The sequence below is a fragment of the Aristolochia californica genome, unplaced genomic scaffold (assembly GCF_029961685.1).
Source record: "Aristolochia californica isolate CCGP_79_NKW_82.1479 unplaced genomic scaffold, dmAriCali1.0.hap1 SCAF_9, whole genome shotgun sequence".
NCBI lineage: Eukaryota > Viridiplantae > Streptophyta > Magnoliopsida > Piperales > Aristolochiaceae > Aristolochia > Aristolochia californica.
This window is the reverse complement of record NW_027182290.1, coordinates 33,407,019-33,423,789: the sequence shown is the minus strand read 5'-3', so window position 1 is coordinate 33,423,789 and position 16,771 is coordinate 33,407,019. Positions and strand designations below refer to the sequence as shown.

Below are 16,771 nucleotides of genomic sequence, written 5' to 3'. Positions count from 1 at the left end.
AGTAATCCTAATTACCAATACCTTGCTTTAAGATGTCTCAACCAAGTCAGAGAACTAGAAAAGGAAATATCTAGTGGCCCATTTGCCTCCTTTCTTTTTAGCAAGACACTAAGAGTTTTTCAACTGAAGAATCAATGCATAATTTAGGGACAAACTCAGAAGCAACCTGAAGTGAAAAGTCCCAAAATTATTTTCATCTTAAACTAAAAGTAGTAAAATCAGGCCAATCTTATCAAAAGGAATAGAAAACGACATTGTCCTTCTAACAAGAAGGCACCCTGAGCATTACCAGATGTGGAACAAGACAAGAAGCAATATACATAGCAATTGAGTATAGCAGAGTGATTCATTCCTTCTTCTTTTTTTCACCAAGAGACATAAGAGATCTTATGGAAAGAGGGGAGAATTACAAACTGCAGCCCTCACAAGCTGAGGACGCAGGCAAAGAACACACACACAAAAAAGAGAAAATTACACACAAAAAAAAAAGCAGCTACAGAAAAGACAACTTTATGAAAACCAAAGAACATAGTTTAAGGCCTAATAACTAAACCAGGCAGATTAATCCCTTCCCAAACTGAGCTGTCACCAACGGAATTGACACTGCAGGGAGCTTGAGGCCATGTACTCGATAAAAGCTGATTCATTCCAATGATAAGGAAAATTTCCATTTTTTCATTGTCAGGTGCATCTGTATTTTTGTTTTGAAGATTACTGACATTTCATGATTCCAAACACTAGATAAAAATAAATAATTTTTTTTATAAAGATCTAAATAAATATGTTGAGAACTAATTAAACATGCTTCACATAGAATCTCAAAAAATGGATGTTTCCAAATTAGATAACATTCAAACAAAGATAGTGCTTCTGAGGCAGATAAGTGAAAAAAATTAAAGCCTGCTAAACTGGACAGGTATGTCCGACAAGACACCGTTTTTTTTTTAATTAAAAGTACAAGTCACTAATTTAAAATACTTGAATCCTAGTTTTTAATTTTTTAGTGACTCCAATGACCTTATCCCCTTTTAGTGTGTACCTCAGTGCAGGATTAGAGTCAGAAGTGTTTGACACAACTGGTTGTTTTTCTCAAATGTTGCATACAAACACATTACCCATGATATCCTACAACCAGGAGCTCTTGAGAACTTTCAGATTCCACACATCCAAAATCAATCATGAGGATTACCAGCATGGTAAATAAGCAGTCCATGAGCAATCCAGTAACCCCACCCTTAAACTATTCCTTAAAATTATTGTGCAACTAAAACCATTATGCCGCTTGGTGCTTAAACTCGAGCATAATTTCAGTTAACAACTATTCAACCCAGATTGAAAATTAAGTAGAGGTTCCCAGGCCAACATTTTGCTCACAGAAAAATGATTTTTTTTTTGAAAAAAATGTATTAATAAAACGAGAGAAATTACAAAATTGAAGGGAGCGCTCACAGATAAATGTCTCCGCAACCTATGAGTCTTTCATGAATGACAAACGTATATATCACATTATTGAATGAGCATGTGCAAAGCCAGAGAAAGCAATTAAAGATCAGTCAAACGTCTGAGCAAAACTTGAGAAAAACAGTCCTAATCCACTCCATCCCACCAAATATTTTTCTTTTTCTTTTAACAAATTCCAAATGGATAATCACAAAAGTGACAATGCCATAAAGTCGTTATGCCCTAAGTAGCGACTCATTAGAATAACGATCTATGATAATACAGTATGATTACAGGAAAAGGTAGCAACAAAAAGCAGAAATGTCCACTAATCATCCATCTACCTCATGCTTCTGATACAGTGCCAAGAGGAAACGAATAGAGTTCACGTACAGGCGAGAACTCCACCAATCCAATGTCCATAACATAACCGCTAACTGGAAGCTTCAAATCACGCAAAATACAGAACGCCTCCGCCATTCGGTTCCTGGGAACCTCTTGTGCTACAGAACAGTGAGGAAACCACAAATCTGGTCGGTATTCTTCCCCAATTTCTACGCCCTCCTTCTTCAGTGCATCGCACAGTTGCAATTGAAACTGTAGGAGGGATACTGATGGGGTAGGGGAAAGAAAGAGGACGTTAGCGTCCGAGGGAAAGGTTCCGATAGAGGAAAACGTTAGAGGAAGAGACTCCTGTCTAGAAGCAAAATTTTTTATGACATTCTGCAATTTCGGTGGGTCGAGCTGAGGGTTGGAGAGGAGCCTGATGTGGGGCCGGGACTCCATTTCTATGAGCTGGGTGCTAATTTGACGGCGGGCAAGGACATTCCAGGCTTTTAAGACCTGGTTCTCGAGGGCAGGATCGAAGTAAAGCTCAATAGCATAGCCTTGTGACATTGGAGACGTAGGTAGTTGAGGGAATATCAAAACAAAAAGAATTTAATTTGATAGATATCAAGGACGAACTCACACAAATTTTAGAAAAAAAATGCAATTTGGTAGATGTTTGAGAGAAACGGACAACGGCGTTGAAGATGCACAAGGGATAAAGATAAAGAAGATGTAACTGACAACCCGGAGGGAATTTTGAGTGCGATATGCCCAAAAAGGAAGCGGGAAAACCTCGCGCAGAAATGATAAATAGTAGTTAAAGGAAACCCCGCAGAGAATCAAGATTTCGAAAGTGCCCAGAAGAATTGAGTACAAAGACAAACAAAGGACTAAAATAGAAGGTAAATAAGGGGAGAAACGCGATCAAAGGAAAAGCAAAGACAGAAAGCAGCACTGGGCTATTAGGGATTCCCGGAAGAACGACGAGTCATAAGAGTACTAAAAAGGAAATATGAGAGCCTTGCTCCTTCAAGAAGTACAGCCAGGAAAAGACTGCGGCAACAAGCTGGTACAGTAGAACAAAAGGGCAATGAGAAATCCAGCAGTAACAAGTGAAGAGTAAAGTACTAAAGGAAATAAAATCCCAAACGAAGATGGAAAAGAAGGGCAACGCGACAAGATGAAACAATTTACCCAGCACCCTACAAGGATGGCGGCAGGCGCAGCACATGATTAGCGTAAGTTTATTATTTGCAAAAGTAAAACCTCAGCGAGCTTGTAGGATCCGCCGGTAAATCTATGCTTGTAAATCACTGCTTTCCCTTTTCTCTCACTTCACATAATTTATAATAACATCTAAATCCGGTTAATATCTATAAAACCTCATATGCCAATGATTAGACCCAACATTCGTGGAAGCCAGTCAAATAGTCGTCAATTTCTAAAATCAAACTTTCGATAAAAATTTGAATTGATTATCGAGATTAAAATGCTAATCAAGATAAAGTTGATTGTATTAGGTCACCTCCAAAATCGAATTACAAAAGTATGAGGCGTTGGTACATAAGTGACACGTGGTATAACAAGGTCTTACAAAATGGTCGCGCGACCGTGCTTCCGAAGCGTAAATCTACCGGTTCCGACGGCTACCTCGAATGGCCTCTCCCGCAATCTCTCGATCCTCTTTAGATTTCCCCTCTCAATCCCTCATCTGTAAACCACATCACCGACTTCTTTTCGGAACCAAACCCCTCTCCCTGTGCTTCACGCGGACACCTTCTTCTCGACCCCTTCACAAGATTTACCGTTACACCCTCACTTCTCCTCTGTCCTCATCCCCTTCCTCTACTCCCTCCCCTGCTCCTGAGTCGCTGGTCGACCCGTCGACGCAATTGCAGTTTGTCAATCCTCAAGACGTTGACAGGCTCCACTTACTCGAACAGTTTTCGCGTCGGTTCAAAGTCACTGGTGGGTCTTTGAGAGTTGCAGTCATGAGAGCTGAAGAGATTGATGTTACAGCTCAGTTGCTCGCAGAATCGTTCGCCGAGTCAAGGTTGGTACCGGTTAAGTACGTAAGATTTCTGGCATTTCTTGTAAAGCAGTATATCTTGGAGAGAAGAACACTCTTACCTCACACCGCAACACTTATTGGGTTTTATCAAGGAGAAGACGAAAATGAAGTATTGGCCGGTACTGTGGAGATCTGTTTTGATGGCAAGGGAGCTAATACCTCAACCCCTACGCCAGTTCCTCCGCGAGAGTCTCCCTATATATTTAACATGGCCGTGAAGCAGGAACTTCGGAGGTATAGGCTGTTGAATTTCAATTATGGAACTTGTTTGGTGTTCTTTACAGCTGTTGTTTCTGTTCTGCTCTGTTCTTGTTTTTCGAGGAAAAAAATCGTCCGCATTGATTTTGAAGTTGTATTTACTTGTTGAAGGATTAGATTTATCTGATGGTTTTTTCCTTTATTAGAGAAACTTGTTGTTTTGGCAAGAAAGGTTTCCTTATTCGTGAATTAGACACAAATAGAACGATCCATTGGATTCATTTATTTGCAATCATCCATCACATATAACTGTAACCAGCTTCGGGGTTTCAGGCACGCTATGGCTATAATTGGAGTCAATCTCCTCCGCAGCAAAGGCCTTTGACAGTCCAAGCTTTAGACATTGTGGGGTACTTGTTTTCTAGGCTAGTTAGGATGTAAGCTGAGACTGGGTGTAATCTCCGGAAGGGTTCGTGTAATTTTAAAATAAACTCCACGTGTGCTCTGAGCTACTACCTCACTTTAGGACATTAAGTTCCTCTAGGTATCTGTTATCTGTAACCATCAGTACTAATGTGCTTGACAACCCAATACTGTGGACTATGTCATTCAGCTGAAATGTTTAGAAAAATAAGTGGTGTCCCAGGCAACTTAACCAAGACTCAGATTCATTACATGAAATTTGGAAATAAACATCATTATTTACTGCAGAGTGGCACCATATTACTTTAGAATGTAAAATCTCAAGATGGATTCTCTATTGATGATGGAGTTTTGAAATATGTAAGAGTCTGAAACTTCTTAGAAACTGAAGCTTGAAATAAGGGCATCTCAGTGAGACTTGAGAGAGCATGTTGAAAGGCAAGCTGCCTAAGAAATCCTTCATGAAAATAATAGGAAACATAAAGAAAAAATTCTGGACAGAAACCCTTGTTATTTGGCTGCTCTGTTTGGTTCTCATAGAGGTCATTTGGTACTGATGAGGAATTTCAAGTTTAGCTATTGCATGGCTCTACCTCCTTGACTCTGATGCCCTCTGACATTTAAGATCTATAAATGGTATTGGAGTTCATTCCCTCTTCAATTCACAGGAGACCAAATGCAGACATTAGATGATTCCTCTTGAAGCTGCTTAATTGTTCACTGAAACGCCCGAAGATATGATTCAGAGTGTTATTTGAGATGTGACTGGAGTGTGCTGTGGTCAAATTCACAGTGCTGTGGCTTAATTAATAAGCCAGAAAAAAGTTTGTGTTCTGAGCAGATGGTGCTCCCCTCTTCACAAAAGGCACACCAGAAGGGTTAAATGCGCTCTACTGTCAGTTACAATTGTAGAAAGTCTATAAAGAATTAACAGACTTAATCATAGTCTGAGAATCAACAGGAATCTATCTGAAAGATCTGTTCTTTAACTGTGCAGGAAAAGTATTGGCTGGAATCTTCTTAAGGCAAGTGAAGAACTAATATCTCAAATGACTACTAAAAGAGTAGTGTTTTTACACTGTAGAATGATTGATACAGTTCCATTCCAAATGTACACAAAGGCTGGCTACAAAATTGTCAAGACAGATAGCATGTTAGCATGGTTAACGTTTCAGCGGCGTAAGCATTTGATGTGTAAGAGTCTTCCAGCCCCAAAGCCATCGTCAGATATCTTGAACAATGATGATCATCCAATTTTGTCACACGATGCAAGGTAGGATTCCTAGTGTACCAAGCAGTTCATGTGGTGATTGAAAGGTACATGTGATTTTCACACCATTCTTTATCTTTAGTCGAGGTTTTATCTATTATTTGTCTCCATGTCATTATTGTTCCATGTATTCTAAGTTATCAAAAACAAAAGTTCTTCAATGTGTAGAAGGAACTGTGACCTCACTTATTTGTGTTTACAGCCAAGGCCTTCGACTCTAAACACAGTTCTTGGAGCTCGATGATACATTCCACCATCGTGGGTCTCTTGCTGCTGTCAAGACGAACGCAACGAGATGCAAGCTTTGCCAACTTTACAACCGATCTCATGGTGTATGAACTCCGATTCATATCTGGATCAATTAATTTACGCAACTTCCTTTGATCATCCAGTAGATGCTTCATCTGTATTTTAAGCACAGGAGGGAATTTAAACAAGTTTCATCCAACGAAAAGAAATTGGAAAAAGTCGTACAGATTCACAATAGAACTCTTACCTGTAGGACTAGGTTTTGATGAGTTGGTCCCTGGCACAAATCCACGGCTCTGCGACCAGTTAAAAGCTCCAGCAGTACAACCCCAAATGCATATACATCACTTTGAAGAGTGAGCTTCCCTGTCTGCAAGCAAAAGGATACATGTCTGAGTTACCATTTCAGACAATCTTAAGTGCAGTAGATTGCATTAGATTTCTGGAAGCAAATTTAGACCACTTTACTACCGAACCAAGCTTCCAACTCCGAAAGAAAAAATCCTCTGACTAGAAGTTTAATTACCGAAGTATATTCTGGATCAAAGTAGCCAAAAGTACCCAAAACCTTGGTGGTTACATACATCTCCTGGCCCTCAGGCATCAGCTTAGCCAGGCCAAAATCAGAAATCTGGTGCAGCAGCAGGAAAACAACAGTTTAAAGTGTTACATCAGCAAAAATACCTCATTGAGGTCACATCTTGAAGAAGACAACACTGCTTTGATTACCTTTGCCTCAAAATTTGCATTCAAGAGGATATTGGTGGATTTGAAGTCTCTATGAACAACAGGAATTCCAACTGCAGAACCAGAATGGAGGTAATGAAGTCCCCTTGCAGCTCCAAGTGCTACTTTAAGCCTCAAAGGCCAATCCCTCTTTCTTTCGCTAAGTCCTACTATATCAATCAGGGTGATTCTGTAAGATTGAATAAATGAATTGGACGAGCAACTCGTCTTAAGCAGAGACAATTTACCTCCATTCTGTAAGTGATCTTGTAGGTTACCGTTGTGCATAAACTCGTACACCAAAAACCTGTGCTTCCCATCTGCGCAATAACCGATCAACGCCACAAGGTTTGGATGGTACAGCCTGCTCAGAATGTCCACTTCAACTCGAAATTCCCGTTCCCCTTCGGCTGCTTTAAATGGCGGCAACTCCATTTTTTTAACCGCCACAACCTTCGAGTTTCACCACCATCGTCGCAATTCAATTACAAAACATCGAAATAGAATTTAAAAGATCCCTCTTTCCTAACAGCATGCAGAAAATTGAAAAGAACCCTTTCAATTGCATTTCTAGAAGTCATGTTTACATACCTCTCCTGATCGAAGGGTTCCTCTGTAGACCCTCCCAAAGCCTCCTTTGCCTACCAGGTTCTCCTCACTGAAAGAAGATGTAGCTTCTTCCATCTCCTTGAGGGTGAACACCGACGACCCCTGCCTTCTTTCTATAGATGGTATTTCATCTTCCTGCTGCCAGAATCCCGCTGGCTTTTTTTTCCCTGGAAAGGAATGGAGTATCAAATGACAAATATAATTGGAAGGTGAGAATAAGCAAGAAGAACAATACTGATTAAGGGAAAAAATGAGTTCTACATTCACTCTGATCTTCAGGTTTTCTCCTTCGCCTTTTATTCCATGCCGATACGAAGCCAAAAGGCATATTGATCGAGGAATGAAGCCAATCGTCGCCCAGATTATGTGCTTGTATCAAAATCCAACAATGTATCGCTCAGAGAGAAGATGACCAAGGACTTATGACTAGAAGTGGTGAAAACAACTAGCAATAGTTTCTCAGGCTAGTTCAGAGACCAAAAGACCAGTAAACATTCAGCTTTTCAGATAGTACTAACATGAACTAGAAATCTGAAAAATGCAGAAGAAACAATTTATCACGCAACTAAAGAATACCCCTGAAAGCAGTTGATACATCCAAACCAACAAAGACACATATCATGCAAACACGAAACCTACATTGTGGAAACTTTCATAAGATACACAGGAAAAAAAAAAAAAAAATTGATGGAAGACCATCATGTCTCCATTCCTATCTGCTGAAAGAAAAAGAAGAACCAACAATGCCTCGCATCCACAACATGGTACATGGCCGTAATACGAGAAAAGGGGTACTTGAAATGACGCTCTCAACAGTACGTACAGAGGAAGAGAAGTTAGATTGGGAGAATACCCACCAACCCATTTCTCCAACAACTTCAAAATTTCGAAGAAAAAATTGAAAATGCTTGAGACAGAAGCAAAAAAAGAAAGCGTTGGTAAAAGAATGAGTAAAGCGTAAATAAGAGACCGTGACGCAGTGTTACTTACCAGAAGAAGACTTGTGTTTCGCCAAGGAAGAGGAGATGAAACAGAAGAAATTTCAGTTTTTCCATTCCAGAATCCAGAGGTTGCGAATGACGGAAACAAAAAGGGAAGTAGCCGTTGGAGGGGAGTTTTCAGCCATCTCTTCTTTTCGCCCCTGTTTTTCTTATTTGTAGGGTAGCCTCGTCCATATTACAAGGTGCAGTTCCCTGTCCGTCTCTCGTCTCTCTTGTTGACTCGAATATGGCCGACTGATACCACGCAAAAACAACATCGTCTTCTAGAATTTGCACTTATCAAAATTACTGATTACAAATCGGGTAAAAGGCTCTTTCTTTTCTTACGGTTACGGAGAGGGTACCTGGTTAAATCAACAGCATCAAAAACCATGATTTAAAGAAAACAGATACCGACTTTAGCTTCTCTGAAGCACTAAAATTGTCGTTTATAATAGTAACTCCGTCGATTAATGTTTGGAATTTGGATAGATTGATAGCAGTTTACAAGTGACTTTCATCCTCGGATGAATGAGAGCTTGACATGGTCATCTTTTCTTTGAAAAAATTGGGTTTGTCGGGCATGATGATCTGATGGTTTGACGACATTTGGATAATTCTGGCGAGAGATTAGCGAACTCATGAGCAAACCGACCCGAACTGAAACTGCTAATTTTTTCCACAAGAAACATTTGACAGAGAACCAACCGATGGAGATGGCATAAGATCCTATATGATGCCTTAAATTCCGGGAGCCATCAGCTTCGTGTTGTTATTTTCTTTGACAGGAATATTGTCCTGTTTGGCACACAGAAAATGTTAAAAAAAAAACGAACCAGTCTGATGTCATAAATCAATTACATTCGAAACAAACTAAGAAGTAGAAATTACGAGATTTCAGGCGATTATAGGGACATCATTGATTCGTCGTCGGGTAGTCCTTGTCGACGAAATTTGCAGCAAAAGACACCTTAAGAAATGTGCAGTTCCTTTCAAAACACTGATCGTTAATCTCTCCTCTTAACGTGGTCGGTGCCAACCTCCCGTAGTTACAAATATTATTTGCGCGTATCTCGAAAGAAAAGATTTGAGTTAGCTGTGATTCAGCAGAGAACCGTAAGATCGGTTACGTTGTATATCTGCCCTTATCGTCAAACAAACCAAATTATCAACCCTGCTGTTCAAAGGCAAAAATTTCATATTCGAATTGATGGAGATACAAGAAACCAAAGACAGGATATCAAGCAAGAATTTACTAACAATCATCTTGTTGGAGTGAAATAAATAAGGTGCTCGCAGTTGGCATTTGTATTCATCATGGCGTACACAAATGTGCTCCTCAGTCATAAAGACTCAACTACCTCCAGTTTGAGGAATTGCACATTAATCTCTGCAAGTCACGCACCTCTTTGCTGTGTCTTCGCCCATGTAAAATCGTAAAATCTTTCTTTCTTTTCTCCTTTCATTTCATACACTTATATACATAATATTACCGTTAATGGTAACCCGTCTCTCGGATATCTCCGAGGCCGTAGCTACAGAGGACTTTTTCCTCTGGGTCATCTCCGAGGCCGTAGCTACAGAGGACTTCTTCCTCTGGGTCTGGAAGACCCTTGTCCAACTTAGCTTCTCGAAGAAGATCCTCGCGGGCTGCATAGCTGGGTATTCCACATGTCAACCAGCTCCCGCTTCCTCTTCAATGCAGCTTTCTTTTTCCCTTGTCCAACTTACTATTCCACCGACGGAAGGTGAAGTAGATGGCCGTTGAAGACGGCCTTAAATGAGTACAGCAGTCCCCAACAGAGCACCGGGTCTTCTTTATAAAAGCGCCCTAGCAGTGCCTCCAAGCTCATGACCATTCTGGTTTTCATTACTCCAACGTTACTGTGAGCATGGCTTCAAAGCTTGAAGTGGAAGTGGACGTGAAGTCCTCTGCGGACAAGTTCTGGGATTGTCTTAGACAATCTGCCATTCTTTTCCCCAAGATCTTCCCGGAAATCTACAAGAGCATTGAGATAATTGAAGGAGATGGCATGGGCGTGGGCAACATCAGGCATATCATATACGCAGAAGGTACGTACATGTTATATCTCATCTGATAACATTCGAGCTAGTATATAGAGAATACCCTGTGACACTTGTCTCCATTTAACTTAGCAGGAGTTCCCATGGTCACGTTCGCGAAGGAGAAGATCGAGGTTGCGGATGAGAAGAACAAGACAATAGCTTACAGCGTGATCGAAGGCGATATTGTTAACTTCTACAAGAACTTCAAGGCGACACTGCAGGTTCTTTCCAAGGGTGATGGAGCTTTGGTGAAGTGGAAAGGGGAATTCGACAAGGCAAACGACGAAGTTCCAGAACCGACTCTTCTCCAACAAACTGCTGCCAAGACCTTCAAGGATTTGGACGAGTATCTCCTCAAAACTTAGAGAGAGAGCGATGCTCGTCTGAGCTCTATCAATAAATAAGATGCACCGCTTAGTAGGCATCAATGAGAAGTGTCTCTGGCTCTCGTGATCTTTCTTTTTCAAATTGGCTATATATTTGAGATCTTATTTACCTCTGGGTTGATGAGTATCGATTTCCATAGAGCTTCGCAATAAGGGATCTACAATTTGATCCACGGAAAGTGCACCAACTGGACGGAACATTGAAGATAAACCACTCATCTCAATCTTATGTTACTCACTAGACAGGGCACAAAAACAGCAGGGCAAGTAAAATATGAAAATAACTTGGTTACGTGTTCATCATTTAATTCTGATTCAAACATCTCCTAAACCAAGCACTGATTCCGGGCAAACAATACACACCTGCCCCAACTTCCAGTACCTGAGCATTGACATGAAGGAAACCTTCATTCCAGGAACTGCTATTTCAATTTGAAAAAAAAAAAAAAAATACTTGGCCACCTTAGAGATAACCCCATCAACAAACAAAAACTTGATAGAGGTACACGGAAGGGAATATGTGAAGGCAACATAATTTCAGCAGAAGCAGACTTCACTTGAAGCACATGAGATTCCTCCCAGAAAGGACATTCCTGGCATCAAGTAAAAGAATTGCTCAGTAAACTTTCTGAAGCTGTTCCATTGAAAAGGCAAATTGTGGGAGTGAGTTTCTTCAATGGCTATTCTCAATATGAAAAGCAAAATATATGCATGGAACTCAGGTAGGATACCAATGAGCCTGAGCAACAAAAGAAACAGACTTACCCAAATAACTTTCATCCTCATCAACAAGAACCATGCACAGTTATGATTTACGTTCAGCTCAGTGTAAAATATGAACATATGAAATACAATAATGCACATGCAACCTGGGTGAGGCATAGACTGGGGCAAGTGACACTATTAACAAGGGAGATGGTCAAGATTGCCATGTGAAAGATATCTAACATAATAAGCCCGGGAACAAAGAGAAAGAGAAGGGGGAAAGGGAAATAGTGAAAATGTAGTGCAACACCAAAGAACTCTATACAAAGATAAGAGACATTGTCAAACAGTGAAGAACAACTGTGTTTAAAAGTTTTTTGGAATAGACTTCCTCTGATGCCAAAAGAAAGAGGGGCTCATAAAAAATAAATAAATGCCGATCCCCCTCAAAAAGCTAATAAGAAGATAATTGTGCTGTGTGAACATTGATTGTTTTAAACTGGAAACTTCACAGCATAAATCCTCCCTAATGATTCAAGCCTCAGGAGAGGGATCAAACTCCCGATTTGTCATACCCCATTACATTGCAATGTTTCTTACGAAGTAAAGCAAGTACAGTTACATTAAGTGGATCCATCGTGTTGCAAATACAAAAATTATCAACATTATAAAGCATAATGGCGACCACACAAACTCTCAAATCCACCACCAAGCACATAGAGCAGGGTCCAGTAGGAGTAGGTGGAATTATGAGAAACAGTTCTGGTCAGACAATGATGGTACCCTCAAGCCAGAAGGACACACAGACTCAGTAGAAGCAGAATTAAAAGCTTTCCCCACAGGGATAAAGTCATTCTTGCTGCAACTATCTAGCCCAGTGATTGTTGAAGGGGACTCGGCCCTAGTAATCAACCGGCGCCCTAAGCAAGCTCCTCCCATGGAGTCTCAGACACATATACGAATGAAATTAATGATCTTGGTTCTTCCTTGCAGATTGTATAGCAGCACACAATTTGTGCTGCTATTAGTACAGTAGACAAGCTAGACGAGGATAGGGCTCTCTCAAACCTCATTCACGTTTGGGGAATATCTTCCCCCCGTTTCCAACAATTGAGCTCTTCCCATCCTGCTTGTATCTCATTCATCATTTTATTCATTTAAAAAAAAATCCTTAATGAAAATCCATAACTTCCCCACCCCCCTGGAAAAAATGTATATATATATCCATATGAACAAAATCTATTTTAATTTTTAGCAAACGATTGGCTCTTTGACTTTTTGGTTATAACAAGGATAGTTACATATGCAGTATCATGTTGATGAAGCAAAAATGAAGTGACATACAAACTTAGAGCTTAAAAGAATTTCACACTGGGATTTGCTAAGGTTGAATAATTTATGCAGCAAAAGCTACAACATCTTTGTCTCAAAGCCTCTGCTCAGGCTGTTATATAGAAGAAACTTCCTAAAAAATGCATTTAGCCTGTTCCAAAGAAAAGCAACAAGACTGCCCATGGTGCTCATGTTCTACTGACATCACTAATGCTTCTCAGGAAATCAATAGGGGATAAGTACCACCAAGAGAAGAAGGAAGATGATATAGAAAACAGAGAACTTTAGTATTTTGAGGAGACCCTAAGTAACCGAGCAGACATCCCACTTTGGGCATTCCAAAGTTCAAACAAGTGAAGAGAAAACCACAAGAACAAACTAAATAAATTCAAAGGCAAAAATTACAGGTTTCCTCGAAATTGCAGGATAAGGTTAGACTTGATAAAACAAAGATGAAGAAAACCACAACAAACAACAACAAATTTGGGGGAAGGCCCTCCTTCCTAGGTTTGTTTTGTACTTCACTCTTCTTTTAATAGTTAATACACGTCATTCAAAAAATAAAAAAAATAAACAACAACAAATTTGAAGCTGTCATTTTTCACAATAGTAACTATGTACCATCGACAGCCATGGAGCGAGTTTATATAAGAAAAATTTCAGCATCATTAGCTCTATAAAAGATTTTCACCAGCAACAGTTATCACTCAATTTCTACCAAACCACATAGACGTTTTAAAACAACAAGAGGAGGCAAATTCAAAGATAATAGCACAATGGAGGTACCAACATTAGTGAACATCCATGGCGTGGCTTTCTCTTTTCCTTCTGTTTTGCCGGTGGCTGAATAACTACCCTAATTGCTGCATCAAATACTGCTTTGACATTCTGTGAATAGAACCAATTGAAAACAGTATAAGACAGACAAAAAGTACCACTGGAGGTACCAAAATTCTCTCCCTTTTTTTTTCGGGATGATGAAGATATTAAAGGAAACTGGTGTACAGAAAGACCACGCTGCTCACAGAAGACAGAAGAATCCCATTATACCTGTTGGGTTTTTGAACTGCATTCCACATAATAAGCAGCACCAATTTGTTTTCGAAGTTCCTCTCCCTGTCATCAATAAAAATTACCTTTAATGTATCCCCACAATATAAACAACAAACTTTCAACCAAAAAGTGATCATGTCTCATATGGAGGAGAAATCATACTTGAGCAGTGGTCACTGGAACCAAGCCAGGATGATCAGATAAGTAGTATTTATCTTCACGAAGATCTGCATATTCATTAAATAAAAAACCATAGTAGTTATAAAGCAACAATAATAATAAAGAAATGTGCAAAGTAACTCCACCAATTCAGAAGATGGAAACCTATCATGTTGTTTCTGAAATTTTTTATTGTCTCTCATCACGAGGACAATTGAGTTCGGTCTAGGTGACCGTGTCTGATAAGGAACTATTATATACAGTACAATGTAGGACAACAAATAAATGGCAAAGCCACAGCAACAAAGAAATGTGCAAGTTATACTGACAAAGAGATGGGGTAAAGTTACAGTAAGTGATTAGAAAATCAAACTATCTAATTTTTTTTGTATCCCTCATCATGAGGTTGACTGAATTGGGCATCAGTCATCATGTTTGATATTGAACCATCATAGAGCTGGCAACATGTGTGATTTATGCTAGCTGGTGAACATGCCCAGTAGGCTATTAAGAGAAGTGCAACGCTATTGTGCCAGAACCAAATGTCAAGATTACACATACAAACATACATGCTTTTGAGGAGTTGGGTTCACCAAAAATGCCTAGTGTGATGCACAAGCATTGAGGCACTATTATATGAAAGGCAAGATATCAAGTCATTCAAACTTTTAAAGTCATCTAAGAATAACGTCGCAAAAACTGCCATTTACACTAGGGAGTCAAAGGCTGACTCACATATGCACCTAGAAAAAACTGCTTCTATTTATAGCCAGGTCTACCAAATTATGAAAGAATAAATCAGCAAACAGTTCAAATTTTAATTGAAGAAACACAAGAATCAGTACCCTGAAAATAAATGCTCATGGATAACATATCTCACTTGGCTCTCTTTACGGTTTTAGAAGTTTGTTAAACTTACCCAGCTTAGTGCCAGCCAGTACAACCGGAACTCCGGGAGCATAATGCTGAAGTTCAGGTATCCACTGCACAAAATGTACATCACAATTTTTAAAAACTTAAATTACAAGATTTAGGAAAATTACATCTATCAGCTGTTCTAAGCACCTTCTTGAACACGTTCTCGTAGCTCGCTCGGCTGACTAGCGAGAAAGCCAACACAAACACGTCTGCCCCTCGGTAACTCAGGGGCCTCAATCTGTTGTAATCCTCTTGACCTGTAAGAAAACAAACAATTTAATTCACAAAACAAGAGAATAATCTTACCAAATTCAGTTCCAAGTATTCCAGTATAAACAAATAGAGACAAAATTTAATCAAATACGAGTAAAAAAAGACAGAAAAACAACCTGCGGTGTCCCAGAGGCCTAGATTGACAGTAGTCCCATCAACAACGACATTTGCACTAAAATTATCGAACACGGTGGGTATGTAGTCCTATCAAGTATCGACAGCAACGGAGACATTACGAAAACGGAAGACAGAAAATAAAATAAGCAGGAAACCAGAAAATCGAAAGCAAGCAACTCCCAGATGCCAAAACGGGGAAAAATAGGCAAAAAATAAGCACAGAAAAAAATTGAGAAGAGACTTACAGTGGGGAATTTGTTGCTGGTGTAACAAATGAGCATACAAGTTTTGCCAACAGCACCATCGCCAACTGTAACACATTTGATGAACTTAGAAGCGCTCGATGAAGCCATCATTAACGACGCATACGAGGGGGCTGAAGAGCGGGCGGGTTCGTTTAAGCTGATAAAAAAGAGAGAAAATGTCACATGATTCTCACTCACGGAGGTTGCTTTTTATCTGACAACAGAATGGGTTTTGGAGAGGTTTCGTTCTCTTCCTTAACCTCTCTCACCGATCGCCGCTCTGATTTGCTGAAGCCAAAAACAATTGAAAGAAGATGAAGAGTAATAAAAGTAATGCGGAGAGTCTGGGAGATGGAAGCGAGTTTTCTAATTTTCTTTCCGGGCGCAGAATGGAAGAAGCAGTAGGAAGTCCCAAAATCGACCGAAGAGAGCAAAACAGGGAGAAGTCAAATTACATAAAGGCCCCCGGTCGTTCACGGGTAGCTTTACTCTTTATGTGCCACACTGGCCTCGGCCCAACACGTGACATTCGGTTCCCAAGTGGTGACCACCATGTGGTGGTAATAACTGCTAAGCATAGCCGCCGCCGCCGCATTAAGAATCTTAAACCCGGTCCGGTCAGACCGTTCCAAACCCAAAGAAAAACAGTACTGTTAGCTAAAGAGTAAACTGCCAGGAACCTGCAGGTTACGAGTTAGAATAGATGTGATCATTACAATCTACAATACTTGAATATTTGGGCCCACTCACCGGCCAATATAAGTTGTAAGGGCCCACCACGATGGGATAAAACATAATCGATGCCCCTCACAGGTAGAAAGTATGATTAGCAGTAGAGGGGATGCGTCATTTGGTTCAGCTGTAAGATATTAGAGAATGCTTAGGACATAAACAACTTTCTCCCCAAAATACTCTTCCTGTGTTTTTCTTTTTGCTTTATGAGGTTGTGGGGATTGATTGAAGGAGGTCACAAGATGACATCAAAAGGGAGAAGATTTTTTTATTTCTTTTTAGGGTTTTCCTGGAACGATTGGGGGCTCTTTTGATGAGTAAAAACCAAGCAAAAGTATTATTCTCATTGATCATGGATGTTGTCTATATTATGATTAAATTCTTAATTTTTATTTTTATTTTTCTTTTTCCCTTTGGTTCTAAAGAGACATTGTGTTGGGATTTACCTAAAAATGAAATGAAAACGGGCGCAGACAACTAACGAGGGC

General features: G+C 39.9%; 5 protein-coding genes across 7 annotated transcripts; 2 read left to right on the top strand and 3 right to left on the bottom strand.

Annotated features, from left to right (window-relative positions):
• Window positions 1-1,600: 1,600 nt before the first annotated feature.
• LOC137941921 (uncharacterized) lies at window positions 1,601-2,849 on the bottom strand. The gene has a single exon (XM_068787535.1). The coding sequence runs from the start codon at window positions 2,335-2,337 to the stop codon at window positions 1,786-1,788; it is 552 nt and encodes a 183-aa protein (XP_068643636.1). The 5' UTR covers window positions 2,338-2,849; the 3' UTR covers window positions 1,601-1,785.
• Window positions 2,850-3,425: 576 nt separating this feature from the next.
• LOC137941101 (GCN5-related N-acetyltransferase 5, chloroplastic-like) lies at window positions 3,426-6,022 on the top strand. The gene is made up of 3 exons (XM_068786357.1): window positions 3,426-4,075; window positions 5,460-5,779; window positions 5,935-6,022. Exons 1-2 carry the CDS (start codon window positions 3,426-3,428, stop codon window positions 5,737-5,739), a joined length of 930 nt encoding a protein of 309 aa, XP_068642458.1. The 3' UTR covers window positions 5,740-5,779; window positions 5,935-6,022.
• Window positions 5,638-8,412, bottom strand: LOC137941100 (probable serine/threonine-protein kinase PBL28). 3 transcript variants are annotated; one of them, XM_068786354.1, is made up of 8 exons: window positions 8,307-8,412; window positions 7,578-7,685; window positions 7,299-7,483; window positions 6,956-7,160; window positions 6,711-6,877; window positions 6,508-6,612; window positions 6,229-6,351; window positions 5,638-6,136 (listed from the first exon to the last, which is right to left on the bottom strand). In XM_068786354.1, exons 2-8 carry the CDS (start codon window positions 7,642-7,644, stop codon window positions 5,915-5,917), a joined length of 1,074 nt encoding a protein of 357 aa, XP_068642455.1. In that variant the 5' UTR covers window positions 7,645-7,685; window positions 8,307-8,412; the 3' UTR covers window positions 5,638-5,914. The 3 variants fall into 3 exon arrangements, with proteins under 3 accessions (XP_068642455.1, XP_068642457.1, XP_068642456.1); XM_068786356.1 differs by lacking the exon at window positions 7,578-7,685; XM_068786355.1 differs by lacking the exon at window positions 8,307-8,412 and having other exon boundaries at window positions 6,711-6,874; window positions 7,578-8,089.
• Window positions 8,413-10,140: 1,728 nt separating this feature from the next.
• Window positions 10,141-10,862, top strand: LOC137942194 (MLP-like protein 423). Its single transcript, XM_068787890.1, has 2 exons — window positions 10,141-10,369; window positions 10,457-10,862. The coding sequence occupies exons 1-2, from the start codon at window positions 10,189-10,191 to the stop codon at window positions 10,726-10,728; spliced, it is 453 nt and encodes a 150-aa protein (XP_068643991.1). The 5' UTR covers window positions 10,141-10,188; the 3' UTR covers window positions 10,729-10,862.
• Window positions 10,863-10,949: 87 nt separating this feature from the next.
• Window positions 10,950-15,951, bottom strand: LOC137942193 (rac-like GTP-binding protein 3). Its single transcript, XM_068787889.1, has 8 exons — window positions 15,552-15,951; window positions 15,306-15,393; window positions 15,064-15,173; window positions 14,918-14,981; window positions 14,002-14,066; window positions 13,837-13,902; window positions 13,577-13,674; window positions 10,950-11,342 (listed from the first exon to the last, which is right to left on the bottom strand). Exons 1-8 carry the CDS (start codon window positions 15,660-15,662, stop codon window positions 11,303-11,305), a joined length of 642 nt encoding a protein of 213 aa, XP_068643990.1. The 5' UTR covers window positions 15,663-15,951; the 3' UTR covers window positions 10,950-11,302.
• Window positions 15,952-16,771: the final 820 nt, after the last annotated feature.

Excerpts from the sequence above, each read along its gene's own strand:
- LOC137941101 (XM_068786357.1), top strand. The coding sequence starts at position 3,426 with ATGGCCTCTCCCGCAATCTCTCGATCCTCTTTAGATTTCCCCTCTCAA. Across the intron at positions 4,076-5,459 it reads GTGAAGCAGGAACTTCGGAG|GAAAAGTATTGGCTGGAATC; the intron begins GTATAGGCTGTT and ends TTAACTGTGCAG.
- LOC137942194 (XM_068787890.1), top strand. The coding sequence starts at position 10,189 with ATGGCTTCAAAGCTTGAAGTGGAAGTGGACGTGAAGTCCTCTGCGGAC. Across the intron at positions 10,370-10,456 it reads GCATATCATATACGCAGAAG|GAGTTCCCATGGTCACGTTC; the intron begins GTACGTACATGT and ends TTAACTTAGCAG.
- LOC137942193 (XM_068787889.1), bottom strand. The coding sequence starts at position 15,662 with ATGATGGCTTCATCGAGCGCTTCTAAGTTCATCAAATGTGTTACAGTT. Across the intron at positions 14,067-14,917 it reads ACTGGCTGGCACTAAGCTGG|ATCTTCGTGAAGATAAATAC; the intron begins GTAAGTTTAACA and ends ATGAATATGCAG. Across the intron at positions 13,675-13,836 it reads GCAGTTCAAAAACCCAACAG|AATGTCAAAGCAGTATTTGA; the intron begins GTATAATGGGAT and ends TTCTATTCACAG.
- LOC137941100 (XM_068786354.1), bottom strand. The coding sequence starts at position 7,644 with ATGCCTTTTGGCTTCGTATCGGCATGGAATAAAAGGCGAAGGAGAAAA. Across the intron at positions 7,161-7,298 it reads GAACCCTTCGATCAGGAGAG|GTTGTGGCGGTTAAAAAAAT; the intron begins GTATGTAAACAT and ends TGAAACTCGAAG. Across the intron at positions 6,352-6,507 it reads TTGATCCAGAATATACTTCG|ACAGGGAAGCTCACTCTTCA; the intron begins GTAATTAAACTT and ends TTTTGCTTGCAG.
- LOC137941921 (XM_068787535.1), bottom strand. The coding sequence starts at position 2,337 with ATGTCACAAGGCTATGCTATTGAGCTTTACTTCGATCCTGCCCTCGAG.